This window comes from Staurois parvus, unplaced genomic scaffold (genome assembly GCF_062004578.1).
Source record: "Staurois parvus isolate SC_StPar_1 unplaced genomic scaffold, SC_StPar_1.0 ptg001164l, whole genome shotgun sequence".
NCBI lineage: Eukaryota > Metazoa > Chordata > Amphibia > Anura > Ranidae > Staurois > Staurois parvus.
Window position 1 is genome coordinate 47,082 of NW_028318960.1, and position 18,400 is coordinate 65,481.

The 18,400-nt window shown below is 48.1% G+C and overlaps 1 protein-coding gene across 1 annotated transcript in view; it reads left to right on the plus strand.

The window, feature by feature from the left end:
• LOC149439021 (myosin-10) overlaps positions 1-17,636 on the plus strand; it is a 64,711-nt gene extending 47,075 nt beyond the window's left edge. The window contains exons 23-31 of the mRNA XM_089659565.1: positions 361-573; positions 693-854; positions 957-1,085; positions 3,633-3,721; positions 7,946-8,069; positions 8,252-8,460; positions 8,781-8,889; positions 12,196-12,368; positions 16,279-17,636. Coding sequence (XP_089515691.1) covers positions 361-573; positions 693-854; positions 957-1,085; positions 3,633-3,721; positions 7,946-8,069; positions 8,252-8,460; positions 8,781-8,889; positions 12,196-12,368; positions 16,279-16,432 — 1,362 coding nt within the window. The 3' untranslated portion in view covers positions 16,433-17,636. The remainder of the gene's footprint in view (positions 1-360; positions 574-692; positions 855-956; positions 1,086-3,632; positions 3,722-7,945; positions 8,070-8,251; positions 8,461-8,780; positions 8,890-12,195; positions 12,369-16,278) is intronic.
• The last annotated feature ends 764 nt before the right edge of the window (positions 17,637-18,400 follow it).

Genomic DNA, 18,400 nt, shown 5'->3' on the forward strand with positions numbered 1-18,400 from the left:
GTAGGTGTGTGAGATGGTCCTGTTGGTTGTAGGTGTGTGAGATGGTCCTGTAGATTGTAGGTGTGTGAGATGGTCCTGTAGATTGTAGGTGTGTGAGATGGTCCTGTTGGTTGTAGCTTTGTGAGATGATCCTGTTGGTTGTAGGTGTGTGAGATGGTCCTGTTGGTTGTAGCTTTGTGAAATGGTCCTGTTGGTTGTAGGTGTGTGAGATGGTCCTGTTGGTTGTAGCTTTGTGAGATGGTCCTGTTGTAGGTGTGTGAGATGGTCCTGTTGAAGGATTGCTTCCCTCGCTATTATTTCTTTGTACTGTTGCTCTGCTTTGGCCTTTCAGTACATTTGATTCTTGACGTCTTTTTCCAGGTTCACGAGTTGGAGAAATCTAAGCGGGCTCTTGAGCAGCAGGTGGAAGAGATGAGAACTCAGCTGGAAGAACTGGAAGATGAGCTTCAAGGCACAGAAGATGCTAAGCTGCGTCTGGAAGTCAACATGCAGGCCATGAAGGCGCAGTTTGAGCGAGACTTGCAGGCACGGGATGAACAGAACGAAGAGAAGAAACGCATGTTGGTCAAGCAGGTAGGAAACCCCATCCAGCTGGGGAGTTCAATGCAGGAAGCTGCCTTTCTGAACTTCATACCGTCAAAGTCTGCCGTTGTAATTAGGATTCCGAGTTTATATTTTTTTATCTTTCCAAGGTGCGGGAGCTCGAGGCAGAGCTGGAGGACGAACGCAAACAGCGAGCTCAGGCTGTAGCTTCCAAGAAGAAACTGGAAATGGATTTGAAGGATCTGGAGTCTCAAATTGAGGCAGCCAATAAGGGACGCGAAGACGCCATCAAACAACTGCGCAAGCTGCAGGTAGCTTGGAATACTGTGGACAATCTTCAGAATGTGGAACGCTGATGTCCACCATCGGCCTTCCTATGATATTCCACATTTTTATTAACTTTCTCTCACCAGGCACAAATGAAGGACTACCAGCGGGAGCTTGAAGATGCCAGGGCATCCCGAGATGACATCTTCGCTCAGTCTAAAGAGAATGAGAAGAAGCTGAAGAACCTGGAAGCCGAAATTCTTCAGCTTCAGGAGGTAATGTGTATTACAGTATGCAGTTGGCTTAAAGCGGAGCTCCACCCAAAAGGGGAAGTTCCGCTTTAAGCCTTTGTTCCCCACTCCCCGACAAGGATTGGCACCTTTGGGGAGCGGGTACCCAAATTTGACAGGTACCCACTTCCACTGCGATTGCCTAGGCAATTGGAAGCGGAAGTTGTCCCCCCACCAACACCACCCCCCCACCCCCCGGGCAGGGGGAGGGAGCAGGTACCCGGATTTGACAGGTACCAGCTCCCAATTGCAGTCGGACCGCCTAGGCAATTATAAACAAAAGGTGTCCTCCCTCCCTGTAGTCTTCTGGGACATGTGACAGATCCCAGAAGACTACGGGGCCATTCACAAAACGCAATGCTTCTCGCACATGCTCAGTGGGCACCTGGCTGTGAAGCCGCAAGCTGTCATAACCAGGTGCCCACACTAAAGATGCCAGCACCAGGGAGGGAAGACAGCCGGTGAAACCAGCCGTGGTGAGGACACCGCTGGGCCGAGGGACAGGTAAGTGGCTGTATTTTAAAAGTCAGCAGCTACAGTTTTTGTATCTGATGACGTTTTATTTTTTTTTAGGTGGAACTCCGCTTTAACAAACCAGCATTTTAAAGTGAGGATTACCCCCCCCCCCTTCCTGACCAGGCCATTTTATTGTGTTACGGCGCTGCATTACTTTAACTGACAATTGCACGGTCATGCAATGCTGCACCCAAATTAAATTTACATCCTTTTTTTTCCCCACGAATTGAGCTTTCTTTCGGTGGTATTTGATCACCTGTGTTTATTTTCTTTTTTTTTTTTTTGCACTATAAAAAAAAAAAGCGTAAATTTTGAGAAAAACACATTATTTTGGACTTTTTGCTATAAATATGTCCAGTAAAAAAATTTAAAAAAAAATAAAATTTCATCATAAATGTATTCTGCGACATGTCTTTGCTAAAAAATAATCCCAGTATGTGTAAATTGGTTTACGTGAAAGTTATAGTGTTTACAAATGGCGGTATAGATAATGGGATTTTTTTTTTCTACTAGTAATGGCGACGATCAGCGACTTTTAGCGGGACTGCGGCGGACATTCTGACACTGGGGGGGAACTGGCTTGGTGTCAGTGACATCCCCAGTGACACCAATACAGTGATCAGCACTGACACTCTACTAATGACACTGAGCAGGAAGGGGTGGTGAGGGGTGATCAAAGGGTTAACTGTGTGCAGGGAGTGTTTTACTAGGGGGTGGTGTGTTGGTGCTTGACTGTAAACACACTGCTCTGGGTGTGCACAGCCATCTAGAGCAGTGTGCCCGAACTGACAGACTCCGTGTGCCCGATCTGACAGGGAGGAAGACTGTTAGTAAACAGAACAGTCCTCCTCCCCATCAGAGATGCTCGGTAATCACCGGGCACCGGTGGTCAATTACTGGCCAGGACTCGGTGATTGACAGCTGCGGCTGAGAATGGCAGCGCGGAAATGCAAAATCATGTATATATATATATACACGTGATTTTGCTCACCCCTGTAGCAGTATATCTGCTATAGGGCGGCAAGTGACTGGCCTCAGGTGATGCACAGAGATGGAAAAACAAATCCTCCTACATAAGTTGTACCTGTTTATCTGCAGTATTCGCTCTGTTCAAAGTCCAGAATGTGTACCTTTGTCTGAAAAGGGGGCAGAAAGCTGAAGTTACACTCGGCAGAGCTCGGTGAGGAGAGCTCTGAAAGCTGATTGGAAGGAAGAGACACATACCCCCCCCCCCCCCCCAGTACACAGGAACAGAGCTGAGGCTGTCAATCACAGGCTGTGTGCTGGAGTGCCCTCCTGTCACCGTTTATCTCTTGGTGTCAGGAGAATGTTTCAGAAGTGACTCATGCTTATAGCAGGGGAACAAAGCAGCAGACAGACTTAGTGCTCTTGATTGAGACAAATAACTTGTATAGAAGTAGATGCTTTGTTCATATTTCATGACTGAGGTTTACAACCACTTTAATACACGTTCAGCAAGGCCTTCCCACTGACGTGCATGTCTGCACAAAATGTAAAATAAAAAAAAAAATTTATCAGTACATATCTGCCATCTAGTGATCTCTTAACTTCCTCTGGCAAGCTGACAACGCTGTCTCTGCTGCACTGAAATCAAAAGCAGTGTTGTCAGCCCTGCCCACAAAGACAAGCCACTGTAACTGGGCAGGTTGCCAAACTTGTAAGGATGTGAAGACGGGTCGTCATGTCATACGGCTCTGCAATCTAGCCTGGTGTTTGCTTGAACAGGTCGCGTTTGGCGTATGCAACGGGAGGAATAAACTGCCATGCAAAGGACCTCAGCATGGGTACACCCTTGTTCAGGTGCCTTAAGGGGGTGAGGTGGTTTGGAGGAGGTAATGGTTTAACCACTTATTTTTACTGCCCCCCCCAGTCACATGTATAAACTAGGCCTTATGGCGCAGTGAATGTTCCGCTGGTTACTAACCCCAAGTCCGCAGGGTAGCTTGTGCTCTATGTTCATTGGCTTTCAGTGACTCGTTTACTTTACCCCCGTAGGATCTGGCAGCTTCTGAGCGCGCCCGCCGCCACGCCGAGCAGGAGAGAGACGAGCTCGCTGATGAGATCTCAAACAGCACTTCAGGAAAGTGAGTGGTGCTTTTAAAAAGTAACTCCAAGTGGAACTTCACTCTCTCAATCAACATTGAATATTTGTAATCCTTAAGCCGCCAGCCTTAGTACATAGATAGGAAAGTATATTATATTTACTTGTTTAAACTTTTTTTTTTAAAACATTTCTTCAGTTACGTCCTGATTTCCATGCCTAGGCAAATGATGCCATACATCCCAGCAGTCTTTGGGAGGGAAGGGTTCTCAGCTCAGCCAATGCCTGAGCTAAGGGCAGATGGATTCCAGGAAGTAAATGCTACATGAATCATCTGCCCTTAATGAAGATGGCCACTGCCAGAAATGCCAGGGGGTGTTTTCCGATATGATTTCTTAGCAAAATGCAGACGCGGATGGATGGTGGAGTTTGCTTTGAATATTAACCTCTTGGCGCCGGCCGAATGCAAATGTGCGGACTCCCGGCGTCTGGGCCTAGACGCTGAGCGGCCGCACATTTACTGCCTATTAAAAAAAAAAAACGTGCTGAGAGTGCGTTCCCTGCATGCTCCCAGCACACATGTCCGGTACTCATGAAAAGGTCCCGATCTCCTCTTTCAATCAAGACCTTTCCTGATCATGTGACCGCCGTCATGGCGGTCACATGACCCTAAACCCCACCCCCTGCTTCTTAAACCCTTAAAGGGCTGGGAGGCGCCAGAGCTGAGGGGTTAACAATGAATTAAATAGCATTTTTGGTTTGTGGTGCTCAGATGACGCGCAGTTCCACTTTAACCCCTAGCCTACGGGGCACTTCTACCCCCTTCCTGCCTACGGGGCACTTCTACCCCCTTCCTGCCTACGGGGCACTTCTACCCCCTTCCTGCCTACGGGGCACTTCTACCCCCTTCCTGCCTACGGGGCACTTCTACCCCCTTCCTGCCTACGGGGCACTTCTACCCCCTTCCTGCCTACGGGGCACTTCTACCCCCTTCCTGCCTACGGGGCACTTCTACCCCCTTCCTGCCTACCGGGCACTTCTACCCCCTTCCTGCCTACCGGGCACTTCTACCCCCTTCCTGCCTACAGGGCACTTCTACCCCCTTCCTGCCTACAGGGCACTTCTACCCCCTTCCTGCCTACAGGGCACTTCTACCCCCTTCCTGCCTACCGGGCACTTCTACCCCCTTCCTGCCTACCGGGCACTTCTACCCCCTTCCTGCCCACCGGGCACTTCTACCCCCTTCCTGCCCACCGGGCACTTCTACCCCCTTCCTGCCCACCGGGCACTTCTACCCCCTTCCTGCCTACAGGGCACTTCTACCCCCTTCCTGCCCAGGCCAATTTCCAACTCTCAGTGCTGTCACACATTGAATGACCATTGCGCAGTCATGTAACACTGTACACATATGACATTTTTATCATTTTTTTGTGACAGATAGAGCTTTATTTTGGTGGTATTTAATCACCTCGGGGTTTTTTATTTTTTCTTAAACCAAAAACCACTGAAAATTTTGGGGAAAAAAAAGTTTTTTCTTAGTTTTTGTTATAAAATTTTGTAAATAAGTGATTTTGTTCCTTCACTGATGTGCGCTAATGAGGCTGCTGTGATGGGCACTGATAGGTGGCACTGATGGGCATTGACAGGCATCACTGTTGGGCACTGAAAGGCAGCACTCATATATGGCACTGATAGGCGGCATTGACTGGCAGCACTGTTTGGCGGCACTGACTGCCACTGTTTGGCGGCACTGACTGCCACTGTTTGGCGGCACTGACTGCCACTGTTTGGCGGCACTGACTGCCACTGTGTGGCGGCACTGACTGGCACTGTTTGGCGGCACTGACTGGCACTGTTTGGCGGCACTGACTGGCACTGTTTGGCGGCACTGACAGGCAGCACTGACAGGCACTGATAGGCAGCACTGACAGGCACTGATAGGCAGCACTGACAGGCACTGATGGGTGACACTGAAAGGCAGCTCAGATGGGCACTGATATGTGGCATTGCTGAGGCACTGATGGGCACTGGCAGGTGGCATTGATGATCACTTACTGCTTGCATTGATGGGCACTGACAGGTGGCACTGCTGGGGCTACACTGATCATTAGTGCCCTGATGATCAGTGTACATGTCCCCTCCGCAGAATGCCGATTACCGGCTCTCCTCTCCTCTCCTCTGTCAGCGTGACAGCTCGAGAGGAGAGAAATGCTGATAACCGGCATTTCCCTGTTTACATGTGATGAGCTGTGATTGGACACAGCTGATCACATGATCGAGCCGACATTTTCGGCTCTTTCCATGATCGGTGATCAGTTGTGTCCGAGGGACACAGCGCACCGCCGATCACCACACTGAGAGTGGGAGGACGTCATACGACGTCATCCCACAACGAGAGAACCACCTTGCGCCCGTCATTGGACAATATGGCGGACGGAAGGCGGTTAAAGCCAGCTGTGCATCTATGTGACAGCAAGGTGGTGGGCCTTATGCCGTGCTGCCACATATATGCGATCGGCTGGCGTCGCTGTGCTGGGAGCACATTTAATCGTATGTCCTCAGCACTGTGACCGCACCGTCGCCAACTGCAGGAACTGGTAGGTTTGGCTCCTGAACACATGATCACTGTGACAGCCAATCACGATTACACGATCAGGAAGCCCATATAACACCTCTGGCATTATGAGCGCTTAAAGCGTGGGAAGGGATTTAATAAACCTTTATTAAACCTTCTTATGAAGCCATTAACCCCTTCCCTACCAGGCACTTTCACCCCCTTCCTGTCCAGGCCAATTTACAGCTTTCAGCGCTGTCGCACTTTGAATTGCGCGGTCATGCAACACTGTACTCAAAATGCACAGAAAGTAGGTTATATGGCTGTCAATGTACTAGTTCACATCAGTGCTTGTTGTACCAGTATTCTCTTGAAATACCTCAATCAGGAAAATACAGCATTATGGCCACTAGGTGGAGCTGATGATGAAAGAAAATTAATGTATCAGTCAAATGATGGTTATTATTCATCACAGCTGGGCAAACGCTTGTGACACTTGTCTTTTTTCTTTTTTTTTAATAAATAGATCCCTATGTGTATTTGTGACAGTTGCCACCTAGGAAGCAGGGGATTTTGGTGGACTGTTTCACAGTCATTTTTTTTTTCCTGAACTAGTAAAGTGGCGGGGTCCTTTAATTTGTTGCTAGAGATCGCTCCATGAAAGATACCTGTTAAGAGAAGCTTCATTGGTAGGCCTCGGCATTGTCTAAAATGCAGACCTAGAACAGTGTTTCTCAACCTTTTTTTAGTCAAGGCACCCTCTAAAATTATGGACAGTCCCGAGGCGCCCTCTAAAAATTATGGACAGTCCCGAGGCGCCCTCTAAAAATTATGGACAGTCCCGAGGCGCCCTCTAAAAATTATGGACAGTCCCGAGGCGCCCTCTAAAAATTATGGACAGTCCCGAGGCGCCCTCTAAAAATTATGGACAGTCCCGAGGCGCCCTCTAAAATTTATGGACAGTCCCGAGGCGCCCTCTAAAATTTATGGACAGTCCCGAGGCGCCCTCTAAAAATTATGGACAGTCCCGAGGCGCCCTCTAAAAATTATGGACAGTCCCGAGGCGCCCTCTAAAAATTATGGACAGTCCCGAGGCGCCCTCTAAAAATTATGGACAGTCCCGAGGCGCCCTCTAACATTTATGGACAGTCCCGAGGCGCCCTCTAAAATTTATGAACAGTCCCGAGGCGCCCTCTAAATTTATGGACAGTTCCGAGGCGCCCTTTAAAATTACGGACAGTCCAGAGGCACCCCATTCTAAAATGTAAAAACTATTCTAATAGTTTTATACAACGCAGCAACATCCACACATGTAGGACACCAACCATTAGAGGTTACTTATTCTTCCAAATGAAATACATTTTTGCACAACGGTACTGACTAGCATTCCAATGTTTCTCCTCTCCCTCAGTTTTTCTCTATCACTGACCTGATGTGACCCCAGCACTGATAGGGAGGGACGGGGGGGTCAAACTAGGATGCTGTGCAGGCAGCTGACATCCTCCTTATCAACTGATAATGTCATTGGTTGTCAGGACACTGGAGGCTAGAAGGTGCACAATGAAAACCTGGGGCTTTGTGTAATTAAAGGCTGGCTTGTATACAAGTTTTGGATATTTTGCCAAGGCACCCCTAAAGAAACTTCAAAGCACCCCGGGGTGCTAGGGCACCCTGGTTGAGAAAGGCTGAACTAGATTGCCATATTTTCAACAGGTCGGCCCTCCTGGACGAGAAGAGGCGTTTGGAAGCCAGGATCTCCCAGCTGGAGGAAGAGTTGGAAGAGGAGCAGAGCAACATGGAACTTCTCAATGATCGGTTCCGTAAAACCACTCTTCAGGTGAGCAAAATGCATCCCCTTTTTACTAAAATTTAAAGGTCAAGGACCCCGTTATCAGCTGTTCCCGGGCCTGGATCCTGCTGTGTATATTTTGACTAGCCGGAGTTACTGACAGGAACATAAAATGACTGGCTATACATGTCCTGCTCAGATCAATGGACTGACTTTGGTTTGGATTCCAGGTGGACACGCTCAACGCCGAGCTGGCCGGGGAACGCAGTTCAGCCCAAAAAAGCGAAAACGCACGACAGCAACTGGAGCGCCAAAACAAGGAGCTGAAAGCCAAACTTCAGGAACTGGAGGGGACTGTGAAATCCAAATTTAAAGCCACTATTGCTACCCTGGAGGCCAAGATCGGACAGCTGGAGGAGCAGCTGGAGCAGGAGGCCAAGTGAGTATTTGTAAGAAAGGCAGAGAAGCGGTGCAGACCGGGGGGTCCAGGGCCCAAATCCCGGTTCGCATGAAGATTGCAAGTTCTCTGTGTTTGAGTTCGCCTTACCTGTAGGTTAACCAGCTTCCTCTGATTGGCCCCGAGTGCGTATTGTCATTACAATGCGAGGTCCCTCTGATGAGGAATCGTTTGGTATTTTCTGCAAAACGAGATAAAATGGGTTGGTTCTGTAAAAAAAAAAAAAAAGGATATTCTGAAGACAGTGCATTGGGAAGTCTCATAATAATGGAGTATTCCCCTCCCCCAATCTCCTCCTCCAGAGAACGAGCCGCATCTAACAAACTGGTGCGCAGAACCGAGAAGAAACTGAAGGAGGTCTTCATGCAGGTGGAAGACGAGCGCCGGCACGCCGACCAGTACAAAGAACAGGTACCCATTGAGCAGATAATGGACTGCATACCTGGGGGGGGGGGGGGACACAGGCAACTGGCATTAGAGGTGTGTGCCTCGGGTGACACTTGTTTTTTGTCTATCTGCACCACACGCAGCTTCTGTTTCAGAGTTAAATGGAACCTGGTGCAGGTTTTGCGCCTCATTAACAAAGGGATGGTGCCAGAGATAGAAAACTGCTGCCGATCCTCACCAGACCTGGCAAAGGGATGTGAACTGTCTGCAGTGATTGTATTGCATGGGCGGAGCCTGCAGGGTTAATAATCCTCCTCCTCCAACCCAATCGAAGCTGCGTGGGAGGAGTGAGGTGGGGGGAACTTAGTGTTACTAAACCCACAACAGTACAATCAGTCTGTAGATGCAGTAAAGCATGCTTGTTATACTCCCTGTGGAACCTAAGGGGTTAATCCTCTGCATTGTGTAAAAATGCGGTTTTATCCTGTCTTCTCTGATCCTCCCCTTCTTCCAGTGTCTCCCATCTTATCTCTTGATAAGACCTATTGTGTGGTCACTCTGCACATGCAGTTTGGTGTGTATTTCTCGAGAGGCTTTTTTATTTTTTCTTGGGAGAGTATATGTGATCAGCACAGGGCCATTTATCACTGTGCAGACAGAGGTTAGGGGTTCTGCATTCTCCTAGAGCAGAATGAAAACTCCTCCTACAAGCTTTAACGTGTGCTCTGCTGGACACTGATAGAAGTCACAAGACTGCTCTATACTGTTGATGAGAAAAGGAATTTAGCAGTTTATATTTACCAAAATAATTGAATTTCCATGTTCTGTGTACTGTGGGAGAGAAGATATAGTGAATGCGGGGTCCGGGGAGAGAAGATATAGTGAATGCGGGATCCGGGGAGAGCGGATATAGTGAATGCGGGGTCCGGGGAGAGCGGATATAGTGAATGCGGGGTCCGGGGAGAGCGGATATAGTGAATGCGGGGTCCGGGGAGAGAAGATATAGTGAATGCAGGGTCCGGGGAGAGCGGATATAGTGAATGCGGGGTCCGGGGAGACCATATATAGTGAATGCGGGGTCCGGGGAGACCATATATAGTGAATGCAGGGTCCGGGGAGAGCGGATATAGTGAATGCGGGGTCCGGGGAGACCATATATAGTGAATGCGGGGTCCGGGGAGACCATATATAGTGAATGCGGGGTCCGGGGAGACCATATGTAGTGAATGCGGGGTCCGGGGAGAGCGGATGTAGTGAATGCGGGGTCCGGGGAGAGCGGATGTAGTGAATGCGGGGTCCGGGGAGAGCGGATGTAGTGAATGCGGGGTCCGGGGAGAGCGGATGTAGTGAATGCGGGGTCCGGGGAGAGCGGATGTAGTGAATGCGGGGTCCGGGGAGAGCGGATGTAGTGAATGCGGGGTCCGGGGAGAGCGGATGTAGTGAATGCGGGGTCCGGGGAGAGCGGATGTAGTGAATGCGAGGTCCGGGGAGACCGGATATAGTGAATGCGGGGTCCGGGGAGAGCGGATATAGTGAATGCGGGGTCCGGGGAGAGGGGATGTAGTGAATGCGGGGTCCGGGGAGAGCGGATATAGTGAATGTGGGGTCCGGGGAGACCGGATATAGTGAATGCGGGGTCCGGGGAGACCGGATATAGTGAATGCGGGGTCCGGGGAGACCGGATATAGTGAATGCATGGTCCGGGGGTTTAGTGACACTTTAAAGAGGTTCTTCAGCTGCTGACTTGAAGGACTTTTAGGAGGAGATTTACTGAAACGGGTGCATGGTAGCCAATCAGCTTGTTCAATTTAGCTTTGACAATAAAACCTGGAAGCTGATTGGTTTCTATGCAAAGCTGCACCAAATTTTGCACTCTTGAGTATTTAGTAAATCTCCACCTTACTGTCCAGGGATCCAGCACTGTCCTCGCCTGGGCCAGTCCTTCGCCAGTGTTCAGGGAGCTGGCAAGTTGTGTGTGGGAAGCTGACTCCTTGCGGCTTCACAGCTGGCCTAACACTGCACATTAGCGAGCCGCTCTGCACTTTGAAAATGATCCCGCAGCCCCCTGGGACCTGTAACTTATCCTTAGAGATTGCAGGCAATGGGAGTCGGACTTCTGGTGGAACCGCCGAGGCAATTCCATAGGCAGTAGGAGCAGGTACTACCAAAACTAGGACCCCCCTTCCAAAAAAATAAAATTTGCCAAAAATGTTAGGAGGGGGAGAGGAGGACATAAAGTGGAACTTTAACTGCAGAGGGATCCAGCGCATGCAGCTCCAGCTGAACTGCTTTCTGTGCCATGTCTAGCTTGTGACCCTTTTGTCAATCAGGAGCAGATTCTGCTCAGTTTCCCTAACTTAGAAGAGTGGCGCAGGCATAAAGTCTGAACTGCTCTCCTAAAGTGGTTGTAAAGGCTGAAGGTTTTTCATTCTATGCATGAAGGTAAAAAAAGGTGTGTTGCCCCCCCCCAAATACTCAGCTGAGCCCCTTCTCGATCCTGCGACGTGCAGCTGAGTCACATGAGGAGAAGCGGAGGGCCGAGCCCGCGGCACATGGTGTCTTACAGACACGTAGAGCAGGGCTCAGGAGCGAGCACGCACCAGTGCCCCCCATAGCAAGTGGCTTGCTATGAGGGGCACTGCTCAAGAGGGAGGAGCCAGGAGCGCCAGTGGGGGACCCGAGAAGAGGAGGATCAGGGCCACTCTCTGCAAACTATTACACAGAGCAGGTAAGTATGACGTATTAAAAAAAAAAAAAAAAAACTTTTAATATCCCTTTTAACTCCCCCCATAGTCTCTAAAGGACCAGCAGTTGCTTGAAACCAGGGGCAGACTGACCATTTGGAAACTCGGGCACTGCCCGAGGGCCCGGGGTCAGTAGGGGGCCCCATGAGATGCCCCTGGTACCTTTTTCATAGGCTTTTTTTTGAGTTTGGGCAAGGACACAGGGGCCCCATGATCCCCTATTGCCCGGGGGCCCCATGAGTTGTCAGTCCGCCCCTGCTTGTAACGACCGACTTTCCCCCTCCAATCTCCAGTAGTGGCTGCCTTGGGGTGACAAAACTGCCCTTGTCACTGGGTTATGGTTGTATCTGAACATTGCAACTTCCTTTTTTTTGTATTTTGGTAAAGAATTTCATGCACATTTATGTACATTGGGAAAGGTTAAGATGGATTTGGGTCTGTAGCCATCACCCCTGGAACCTCGCTGCAGCCCTGAGCCCACATCACTCCTTCAAGGACGGACAATTCACTTTCTTATATGTCATGCCAGATATCTGTGCTCCCGGGGCTGCCATCTTACTAATGAGCCGTGCCTTCTCCTCTGTAGATGGAGAAAGCCAACACTCGCATGAAACAGCTGAAGAGGCAGCTGGAGGAGGCAGAAGAAGAAGCCACCCGGGCAAACGCATCAAGGCGCAAGCTGCAGCGGGAGTTGGATGACGCATGCGAGGCCAACGAGGGTCTGACCAGGGAAGTGACCACTCTGAAGAACCGACTAAGGTGAGAAGATTGCACCTAACCGGCGATCAGTGGCAGACCGAGGGAAGGGGAGAGGGCTTTCTAGACTCTCCACCATTGTTCCACACACGTCAGTATTGATTGGTTGTGGCAGGCATCCCCTAAGCCCCTGTAAAGCCCATTAACCCTTTAGCTGCCAGAGCAGTTTTTGTACACGTTTAAAAAAAATAATAATTTTAGGTCTGAAGATTACATAAAACCCCCAAACATATATTTTCTGAACGCAGACACCCTAGAGCAGGGATGTCGAACTGGCGGCCCTCCAGCTGTTGCGAAACTACAAGTCCCATTATGCCTTTGGGAGTCATATTTGTAGCTGTAAATCTTGCAATGCCTCATGGGACTTGTAGTTTGGACAGCTGGAGGGCCGCCAGTTTGACACCTGTGCCCTAGAGAATAAAATAGGGGTAGTTCCAATTTTTTATGTCACACGATATTACCGCAAAGGTCTAGAAAACACAACATTTCTGTAAAGAACATACTAAAGTGAATTTTAGGGCACTAACAGAAAAGATGAGGTTGCACCGAGTAAATAGATACCAAACATGTCAAACCTTAAATTTGCACGTGACTGTGAAATGGTGACAAACGTAAGTACACTATATTTTCTATAGCCGTGGCTTCAAAAGCCCCTACAGGTCATCAGTTTAGTGTTACAGAGGAGGTCTGGAGCTAGAATTATCGCTCTCCGGTGTGCAACTTTTTTTTTTTTCATCACCTAGAGGACACAAAGTCCCCTTATGTGATGATTTTTAGGCGACAGTCTCTTGGACCCTGCATGTCTCATTAAAGAGAACCTATTAATGTCTCCTCTGGGATCCACTGGATGTATTGCAATGCAAATCACATTGCAATACATCTCTCCCCCGTTATTCTAGCTGTGGAAAGTGACTGCGGTGACCCGGAAGTGACATATCACAGGTCACAGCAAGAAGGGGAGGACCTTGAACGCAGCCCGCCATGTCAGTACAGGGGAGTGCAGGTGGAGCCTGGAATACATGTCAGGAGCATGCGTGGGGTGGGGGACATTACCAAGGGCTATGGAAGCAATCTGCTTCCACCTGACACCAGGAGTCTGTCAATTTTAGACACAATCCCGGGGGGGCTGCAGCCTTTGGATGTGTGTAACACCCCCCCCCCCCCTCCTGCTGTTCGGTCCATATGACGTATGGACATGGCATGCATTGGGGGACAGCATTACCAGGGGCGATGGAAGCATTCTGCCACCACCTGACAGCAGGAGTCTGTCAATATGAAACACATTCCCGGGGGGGGGGGGGGGGGGTGGCTGCAGCCTTTGGACGTGTGTAAACCCCCCCGCTGTTAGGGCCATATGACGTATGGACATGGCATGCATTGGGGGGAGACATTACCGGGGGGCGATGGAAGCATTCTGCCACCACCTAACCGCAGGAGTCTTTCAATTTTAGACACAATCCAGGGGGGCTGCAGCCTTTGGATTATGTGTAAACCCCCCCCCCCCCTCGCTGTTAGGTTCATATGACGTATGGACATGGCAGCGAATGGGTTGAAGGGAATTGTTGCAGTTAATTGCTGTTAAAGTGTATATACACCATTAGAACACTAGTTCCTAGTAGGTGGGGCTACACAACCCCTACTTTGTTGTAGATAAGGAGATGTTGTGTCCATCAATGAACTCAGAGAAAGGGATTTTGCAGCAAGTGCAAAAAATCCCATTTTTTTTTCCCCCTCTTTTGGGTGTAATGTGGTTGTTTTACAAAGATGAAGACTGCACACATTTATTTGGGTTCGGAGCTTCCTTTATTGTGCAAAATATCACAACTGTGGTTGAACTTGAACACGTTTCGGGAGTTTTGATACTCCACCCTTCATCAGGACTTGGCGTTTGCATAATCATGAAATGAGACCATTTGGTTTGGGAACTTATTGGTAAAATGAATTAGGCTGATCACTGGAGCTTTTTTGTTTTTTTTATGTATGTGTCCTACCAACATGTAGGGTCGCATGACTGGTGTTTTGTGTGTCCCATGGATCAATAAATACACACTATATTCATCTATTTCCCTGTCCATGTGGGATCTCCTTCATGGTGGGGGTTGGGGAAAGACCTGGCAACCTACCCTATAAAATAATTGCTAAGAGAATTCATGGAAGAAGTCGCTTACGAGTGACGGTCCGTGCAATCACCAAGGGTCGGCTATGACTGAATGGATAGATATTCTTCTAGCCTCCGATGTGCGGCTTGCCCTTCTTCCTATTGCATTGTGTGTGGTGGTGAGCCACAGTCTGCACCTGCTGTGGATTGATCTGGATTGTTTGCCTGAGCGGTATACCTTTGTTTTTTGGATTCTACCAACATGTACCGTTATCTTCTTGTAGCCTTGATAGGCGTGCTTCTATGCCTTGGTCCTTTATTAAAAAAAAAAAAAAAAAAAGGTATTACAGGAAAATATTTAGGACGACACTTGTCAGGAGCATTGGCTTGGTGGCTCATTCAATCAGCATTGGTGTATTAAGCCACTGAGATACTGCTGGTGGTTGTCGGCCTCATTCATTTTTTAGTAAGTTCTCAAACCGCGTCACTTTTCAAAATCGGAGCTCTGCTGAAGCGGGGCTGTCAGTACCTGTGAAGCGTGTTGGATGGTTACCCCGATATCAATGTGAACTAATCAAAGACTGTTCGGCGCTCCTATCAAAAGTTTTCTCATTTTGGACCTTTGATATCTTGGTCAGGGACCCCCTGCTGCATGAGAGCAGCCTCACCATCGACTTTCCACAACGACGAGAATTGTTTCTATGACTTGTTCGCACCGTGTCTGTTGAGCTGTGTTTTTCTGTATACGGACGTACATGTGTGGTGTGAACCAAGCACATAGAAAGCAGTTGTTTTCTACCTACCGTGTGGTGCCATTGCTACAAGACACTTAGAGGGATGATGGCGGAGACAGAAACCACACCCATTGCTTTGGATTGAGACCGTACACACGCAGGGGTGTCAAACTGGCGGCCCTCCAGCTGTTGCGAAACTACAAGTCCCATCATGCCTCTGCCTTGGGGAGTCATGCTTATAACTATGTAATGGGATGGGGGGGTCCTTTCCCTCTACTCAGATCTCAGATTACACCCAGCTCTGTAACGCTGGAGCTGAGAAAAAGCCTTTGATTGGCATGCTTTAGAGGGCTGTAGATAAACAGGTACAATATACATAGGAGGATCTGTGTATCACCTTAGGCCAGTGGTGGGCAACCTTTTTTTTCAACTGAGCCAAATCTCACCAAAACCACGATTGAAATTTATTTTGAGAGCCACAATTTTAAAACTGAAAATACATCCCCCCTATAGTAATTCATCCCCCCTATAGTAATTCATCCCCCCTATAGTAATTCATCCCCCATATAGTAATTCATCCCCCCTATAGTAATTCATCCCCCCTATAGTAATTCATTCCCCATATTGTGTCAATTCACTTACCTTTGCTCCGCGCGTTCCTCTCGCCGTGTTCCCGCGCTGTTCCGGTCTTCAGGGCGGACTGTGAGAGGAGAGGAGTTCGTCACGCTGCCCCGCCTACATCCTCACAGCCAATGTTTGCCACGCTCCGTGGGCCGGATTAAAAGGTCCGCCGGACCGTAGTTTGCCCATTGCTGGGCTAGCTGCAGAGTCCTGACTTTTGGGGCGGCCGCCCGAGAGGAGGGAGGGGAGCGGGCGCCCGGCACACAGAAGAGCCGCATTAAAGTGTGCAAAGAGCCGCGGCTTGCCGACCACTGCCTTAGGCCAATCACTTCACTGGGTATATGTATGAGTTGGCAAATATAGTATATGAACCTCCTGCCCTACTAAGCCTACTAAGAAGATTAAATATGTATGAGTTTACAACTACTTTAAAGTTGCTTTTTTTTTCTTCTTCTTCCAGGCGAGGTGGACCCATATCCTTCTCCTCATCTTCCAGCCGCTCTGGTCGCCGACCATTGCAGATAGAGGGCACGTCTATGGACCTCTCAGATGATGAGACAGAGAGCAAAACCAACGAGGTCAACGAGACAACGGCTTCCACCCCCTCTGAGTGACCTCCTCTCTCTGCAAGTCCTCTGCCTGTCAGGAAGGGACACTAAACTGCTCACGGCAGCACTACAGGTCATACAGACAGAGGGAGCCTGGGGGTAGGGGGGGCTGTAACACCCTCTTCTCAGGCCACTCCACTTTGCTAAAAATCCCAATCCGCTGAACCAATCTCCTGCTGAAAGTGCCCTTTTCTGCAGGAAGGAGATGGAAGCCATCTTCTTCCACCTCTCCCACCCCCCATATTCAGAAGGCAGCCAATGAGAATGAGTTCTGTGCTCTGCGTTATCCTACAGACTTCATTTCGTTCCTCTTTCTAGCATCATACGGACAAAAAAAAACAAAAAGACGCACTACATGTTCTCTGTCCCGAGGGAGGGGTGGGGGAGGTGAAGGGAGGACATGGGATCAAATCGTCCCTTTGCATGTTCTAGAAGCTCCTATGTCCTTACCCTATTCCATTATAAACTACGGAACTTTCTGTGGATCCTTTTTATCAAAGAATTTCCATAACTAAACTGTGAATTCCGCCAGTTTGTTTTTTTTTTTTCTTTAAAGGTAGGGATTGGTGGCGGGAGAGAACTGTATAATTTCTTTTTTTTCCTTTTGGGATTTCAACCTCCTCCAATTGATATCTAAACCAAATTCCAACTCAAGATTAGCACTTTCTTGGAAAACGTAAATGGGGAAAACAAAACATGACAACAAAAAGAAAAAAAACGTGACAACAAACAAACAAAAAAAAAAAAAAAAAAAGGTGCCTTAGCCACTTAGACAATTGAGAATAATAAAGTACATATCCACTTGTCCCTATGGAACTAATGTGATGACTTTATTGTGCATATTATATCATGTGTAACTATGACGTCAATCCAAAAGTCAGTATTATCCAAACTCTTGTGCTGGAAAATAGCATTTTTTTTTTTATTATAATTATTATTAAAGGCTTTGACCGTTCCAGACTTGGGTGGAGTTTTGGTTACCCATCCTGAGCTGGAGACAGTTTCATAGTTTATACAAGTTATCTCTGCGCTCATTCAAGTGTCTGTTCATTTATTATGATTTTTTTTTTTTTTTTTTTTAAATACATAACAGCTGCCAGAATCTCCCACCCCATCCCCTTGGATCGCCCCCCATACCTCTCACTTCCGTGTATATCTCATATTTCTAGACAATAAATTTTGTAAGACAATAAACGTATTCATTCTAGAATGGGATTGTAGTCTTATTTAGAAAGAAAAAAAAAAAAGGTTTAAAGATGTTGTTTCTGATGGTTGGGAAACTCGAAAATTTGATATCAAAAAGAAAGTTAACCAATCATTCCAGTTGTATACGAAGATGGTTTAGAGTAGATGTAAACCCGGTCAGTGAGATGTCATATCGGCTTTTACCTGGAAATATGGAAATCGTGCAGAAAGGGCTGTAAATTGGGCTAAAATTAAAAAGCGGCAAACACAAAAAAAAAGAAGATATCCCTTCTAATAGTATCAACTTAAAAAGACAAACACCGTGTTGTGCTATAAATAACCAAAAGTGCAAAATAAATATAAATATGATGTTATAGTACACAAAGATGAATATACAGGCGTACCTCGGTTTACGAATTGAATTAGTTCTGCGGGACTTTTCGGATTCTGAAAAATTCGTAAACCGAAACGCGGTTTCTCATAGGAATGCATTGAAAACCAATTAATCTGTCCCAGAGGTCAGAAAAAAGTAAAAAAGAAAGTCATTTATCTGTTCAAAAGTCTTTATAAAATGCACTTTAACTAGTTGCCGACCGCGGATAGCCAAATGATGGCTGCACTGCGGCCGGCCAGTTCTGGGAGGGCGTCATATGACGTCCTCCCAGAACATGCTGTCTTGCGCCCCCGGCGATCTCCGTGATTGCTGAGCCCTACGGACTCAGCTGATCACGTGATGTTGTAAAAGGCCAATCACAGCAGTCTTTTACCACGTGATCAGCCATGTCCAAT